At 41.1% G+C, this 6,000-nt stretch overlaps 1 protein-coding gene across 2 annotated transcripts; it reads left to right on the top strand.

Annotated features, from left to right (window-relative positions):
* Positions 1-2,105: 2,105 nt before the first annotated feature.
* Positions 2,106-5,721, top strand: ubiad1 (UbiA prenyltransferase domain containing 1). Of its 2 annotated transcripts, XM_072367527.1 has the most exons (4): positions 2,106-2,292; positions 2,769-2,887; positions 3,144-3,764; positions 4,782-5,721. In XM_072367527.1, exons 3-4 carry the CDS (start codon positions 3,200-3,202, stop codon positions 5,267-5,269), a joined length of 1,053 nt encoding a protein of 350 aa, XP_072223628.1. In that variant the 5' UTR covers positions 2,106-2,292; positions 2,769-2,887; positions 3,144-3,199; the 3' UTR covers positions 5,270-5,721. The 2 variants fall into 2 exon arrangements, with proteins under 2 accessions (XP_072223628.1, XP_072223627.1); XM_072367526.1 differs by lacking the exon at positions 2,769-2,887.
* The last annotated feature ends 279 nt before the right edge of the window (positions 5,722-6,000 follow it).

Raw genomic sequence — 6,000 nt, 5'->3', positions numbered from 1 at the left:
TTGAACATTAACAGGAGCCACCGAGTTTGCACTGACTTGGCAAAGTTGATTTAGTTCACAGTGCTGTAAGCTGAGTCACTGGAGTTCAATGAGATAACAAGTTTGTGGCAGGCTAATAAGAATGCTAAAAAGAATCTGAGATCAGGTCATGCAGGAGTAGAATTAATTTCAACAATTCAGGTATCACAATCAGAAAGGATATGAGATTGCTGGGCAGTGTTTACAGTATGTAAAACCACACATCAAGCGGGCTCCCAGATCATAACGCACTCTTGTTTTACTCATAACTTGTGGAAATGGAGATGCCTTTCTCTAGAGTCCAAATATGAAGGCATTAAGAGCGCTGAATCAGGTGGAGATATGGCAGGCATTGAAACAGAACAAGGGGAGTAGAAGTACAGATAACAGAGCCACAGAAGAATGGAATCAAATAGAAACATAGGAACAGATGAGTACAAGAGGTTAGGTGTCATATTTTGCTGCAAGGGCCAGACAGCTGAATTTCTTTTTCTTTTTTAAAGGTGGCAGGACTTGTAAACAGAAGTTAGAGGAGGAATGTTGCATATTGCATTGTTTGTATAAAGATTATGCAACCAGGTTTATACATAAAAAGGACGTGAAAAATACTTTTGACCTTCCATCTAATGTAGCATATCACACAACAGTCTATATATTGCTTAATCGAACCAACAGCCCAAACCTCAAAATGATCAATATTGCTGATATGTGGTAAATTAAATGTAAAGGTAAATTTATGGAAAAACAAAGTATGTTTATTCCAATTTTGTACTTAAATGCAATGCTTGAGTAAATTTACTTTGTTACATTCCACCTTTGTTGATACTCTGATAACATTGCATGTGTCAAGGGATTTTTGGGTGCTGTGTGTTGAAATATCTGCTATAAACAGAACTAGTATAGAACTCAAAGGGCCGTAATTCTAATAAGATGATGTTATATTTCTGTTAAAAATCTTGGGAAAGGACCAATACCCAGTGGAGGCCAAAGTCAGGTCTGTAATCCAGTTGTGGCATCATATCTGTGTGATCCTGACATTTAGAATGAGCACATGGCTCAAAGGGACTGATTGTGTGATATTTTGCTGCTACTTAGTTAAAATCTTCCTTTTTATTCTGATTATACAAGGTCACGTCAGGACTCCAACTGAAGCCTGCTGTAGGTAGTGATAATCACTAAGCTTCTTTCTTTTTTCTGTTGGTAGAAATCTAATGAACACGACTGCAGTCAGTTTCAGGGTTCTGGTGTTGCTATGACTCACTGGTCTGGCTTGCAGATCACAGAAATCTAACAATGTAATCATTAACTACATTAATTCTGTCGGTGCTTTACCTACTGGTGACAAGTCAATAGATAGGTTTTGAGAATATTATCAGAAAGAATTGATAACTTTTAGCCACAAGGTAGCCAAGAAAAAACATTTTGAATTCCTTCCTCTAGATTCCTGAACACAATGGCTTTAAGTTGTAACCTGAAACCTTCAATTTCTTTCACTTTCAACAGAAGAATTTCTGCTTTCACAGCTCTAGATAATGGATCATAGGTCAAATATGTACACAGGGGTGTCATTCTCACCTTATCTACCATTTATAGTAGATAAGTCATCTGAGCATTGTTTCCAAAGACGGCATGTAGAAAAAGTAAACACTGGATCCTTGGCACTATCTAGGACCAGGGATCTCCACAGTAAAACGAAGCATCTCTGCTTCTGTGCTGACACTTTGAAATAATCCTGTTTGGTGCATGTGATTAGTGTTGTGAATGGTAACATACACACCCTGACTGAAAGGAGGAAATTCAGAATTGAGGTTCAGCAGCACACTTGTATCAATGATGTCCAATTGTCCTTGATTGAGTCTCAGTTCCAATTCCCCCAGTTGGCCATACGCCTTAAATCCCTATATTATGTGTTAAATAGGTTAGAATAGTGTTCCCCAATTGGAATTTAGACTGTTTGGAACAATCTGTTTTAATTCATACAACCAGACCTCTGAATACCAAAAAAAAAAAAAGAGGCAATGCGAACAAACTGGTGGCGGAACCCAGTTGTGCGAGATACGATTTCTTCGACCACTAAGTGACGTTACACTCGTGACTGAGGAAATGGCGCCCGTCAGGTGCAGTAGGGCTTCCAGCGGCCAGCCAGTCACGTACCCTCGGAGTTGACACGTAATCTCTCCATCTACCTCTAGCAGCACCAGGCTCGGCGTGCTGAGAAATATGTTTGTAAGCGTAGAAAAACAGAGTTTGTGTTGGATACTGGAGACGTAGCAGGTAAGAACTGCTGATTTCAGACATTTCCTCCTCTCTGTCTCCGTGTGCTCAACATTAGCTCAGCGGCTAGCCTGCTAGCTTTAATCCTATAATCTGAGTAGTTAGCCTCAGACTGTTTATCTTTCCTCGGCTCTGTGCTTAGTGGCGACTACGAGTGTGTTGTTTTCTCCTGCAAGTAGTTTAATTAACATTTGAGTATTTGTGGTACCGGACGAAATGCCACGTGTACTGTCAAGATTAGTAGTTAGCCAGTACTCTGCTTCAAAACCACTCACTTCAGTTCAGATGTAAAGTGTCTGACAGCACACTTAGTTTCAGATTGCAGCATCAGGATTTGTCAAGCAATTTATATGCATACCTAAAACGAAGTAGTTTGTTAAATAAAAAAACATCAGTGTGCCCAGTGCTCCCTGGAAATTTGTAATTGTCAGGTTAATTCAAGAAAGTAATCAACTCCGTATTTGCGGTTTGGACAGATTACCGAGCGGACCTGTTGGGCACAGATTCTATAGCCTGAGGAGTCAGTGGGCCTCTTCTCTGAATAGACAGAAGATCTGTAAGATAAAAAGGGGTCACATTTTCACAAACAGACACGGTACGACCAAAGCGTGACGCAAAATGGGAGTACAGTGGGACAGAAGCATTAAAAAGACTTCAGGGATACCCTAAATTAACAAAATTGACAAAAAACAAACAATTTATATATACACATATTTAACAATATATTTTAAATCTCAATGCACTTGTCTTAACAGAAAAATGAAATCTTAGAACATGTAGTACTTGTCCTGTTTCAGAGCTGCTGTCTGCCTTGTGAACTTACTTGTGTGTTTTTTTTTTTATTCCAACAGGAACACCGAACGAACACTTGGAAGTTTTGCTGAAGGTGCAGAGCCCTCGCAGAGGAATGGCTAAAGAGCAGATGCAAAGCAGGGCAGAAACATTTGTACTGGCTGGATCTAATGGCCATAATGGCCAACAGTGGCAGACGGGCGTGAATAACTCTGTGCAAAATCACCGTTCTGCCACTGACTTTATGTCGAGGATGGCCCGGGTCGCCTCAGATGTCAGACTCAAGTGTGCGGCCTATGTGCTAGCGCTGAGACCGTGGAGCTTCAGCGCCTCGCTAACGCCTGTGGCCCTCGGCAGCGCCTTGGCATACAAACTGGAGGGTTCTGTGGACTTGGTCGTCCTGCTGGTGTGCGCCATCGCTGTCCTTGTTGTCCATGGGGCAGGAAACCTTGTAAACACATACTATGACTTCTCTAAAGGAATTGACCACAAGAAGAGTGATGATAGGACTCTAGTGGATGAAATTTTGGCGCCACAAGATGTTGTCATGTTTGGCGCTTTGTTATATTCTTTGGGGTGCTTGTGTGCCACTCTGCTCTATTTCCTGTCTACACTTAGGCTGGAGCACCTAGCCCTGATTTACTTTGGGGGACTCTCCAGCTCTTTTTTATACACGGGAGGTAAGTCGAACGTAAACCTGAGTTTCTTGAATTGCTGCCTCACTGTTAATCAGTCAGTCAAATCAATATAAATAAACACATCATACTTTAAGCTTCTTTAGGCAGCATTTCATGTTGATGACCCTTAAAAAAAAAAAATGGCAGGAGAGTAAGCATAGCACAGTCATGATGACTCTGTCATATTTTATTGAAGGGCAAAAGCTAACAGCAGCTGTGTTCCTGCCAATTACCAAACAAATATTTGAAATGGCACTGAATAGAAAAGAGACATCCGGCCCATTGGTTTGGGGTGATTAAATTAAGCTGCACAGTGTTAACAGATAATGATGGTAAAGGGCAGTGTTTTGTATGGCTGGAAATAAACAGAGCAGTGCTTATGATCCAGAGCTGCAGTTTCAAGGAAGAAGGCACAAACAAAAGATGTCACCTTGGCTGCAGACAAAAAAAAAAAAAAAAAGGATTTAGTTCCTCAGAAACTTGTTTCAGTTTAGTAAGTTTGACTACTCTCACACAGTATAAGCCATGGTCATTCCCTAGAAGTGGAAACAGTAAAATATTGGTTGCGTGGGAACGTCACAAGGTATTTTACTCTCCCGGTGACGCTGATGCCGCTGCTGATGTGTTATCTCTGGACAGTAAATGCTTTTAATTGTAGTCACGTTATGGGAAATGCAATCGAGTGAGTGTTAAGTTTAAGCCATACAATGGACTTGATGCCACAGTGTCGCACCCTGCAGCACTGAAGGTTTCACAAGTGAATGTCATGCTACCTGCTGGAGGACTTCTTTGGTCATAGCAGCTTACTCTGAAAAATGATTTCAGCATTTGACATTTTTCTGCATACCTGACACAGCAGTTGACCTCCCTGAGTTCCACATATTGCAAAGTATGAACCAAACTGTGATATTATATATTATAACCTATGGATATATATTATATAATATGTACTTTTGGGGTGTGTTGACAAGTTATAACCAGCTTAAATTTGGCTCCCTGTTTACTTTTTTTTTTACCCAGGCATTGGCTTCAAGTACGTGGCCCTGGGAGACGTAGTAATCCTCATCACCTTCGGCCCTCTGGCAGTCATGTTCGCCCACGCTGTGCAGGTTGGCTACCTCTCGGTGCTGCCTCTGGTGTACGCTGTCCCGCTGGCCCTCAACACAGAAGCTATCCTCCACAGCAACAACACAAGAGACATGGACTCTGACAAGCAAGCGGGCATCGTCACCCTGGCCATCCTTATAGGGCCCACACTATCATACGTCCTCTACAACCTCCTGCTCTTCGCCCCTTATGTGCTCTTTTGCATCCTCGCCACCCGTTACACCATCAGCATGGCGCTACCTCTGCTCACGCTGCCCATGGCCTTCCCCCTGGAGAAGCAGTTCAGGAGTCGATGCTACGCCAAGATCCCCCAGAAAACAGCCAAGCTCAACCTCCTTATGGGACTTTTCTATGTGTTTGGGATCATTCTGGCACCTCCAAGCAGCTTGCCATTACTGTGACTGACTAGATTTGATACTTCAAATTTTCTTTTAATACAGACTAGTTTATGTACTTCTTTGTATTTGTACAAGGCTGTCACGAGGATTTTGTTGGCTTTAATTTATTTAATTTATAAGCTAAACACATTTAGTCTAGATGCTCCTCTGGCATAATGAGGAGGGTTTCTTTGCAGTATTAAGCCTTCCACGATGTGTAAATGCAAAGTGTCAGTGTCATTTTAAAGAGGCTGGCAACATTTTCATCATTTGAAGAAGGACGAATACCCTGCAGTTGCCATATTTGTAATTCTTAAAGACACCACACATAACATTGACACCCGAAAGCATCAATAAACCAAACTGAACTTTCTTTATGTCTGTATAGTACATAGAGCTAATTTGGTCATTGTGATTTAATTTTTCAAGAGCCAAATAGTATTTTATCGGATTGTAATAAAACTCATTTATGCTGATTTGCCATGTCTTCATTTCTGGTAAAATCGGAAGAATTAGTTTAATGATGAACTCGAAATGGATGTTAAAACTTTTGATTTAGACAAATAGAAAGGTTTCATGAATCTGAAAGAATATTAACACTTTCTTTTGAGGTGTAACATCCATTTGAACTGTGGGAAGCAAAGGGCTGTTGGACACGTTAGTTAGAGTACGAACTGTAGAGTTTTTATTAAGCTTGAGTCTGGTGTGGACGACCACACTCATCTTCCATAACGCAAACATTTCCCTTTTATTAG

This window comes from Leuresthes tenuis, unplaced genomic scaffold (assembly GCF_036924035.1).
Source record: "Leuresthes tenuis unplaced genomic scaffold, fLeuTen1.0.hap1 SCAF_16, whole genome shotgun sequence".
Classification (NCBI taxonomy): Eukaryota; Metazoa; Chordata; class Actinopteri; order Atheriniformes; family Atherinopsidae; genus Leuresthes; species Leuresthes tenuis.
This window is presented reverse-complemented; position numbering and strand designations above follow the sequence as displayed.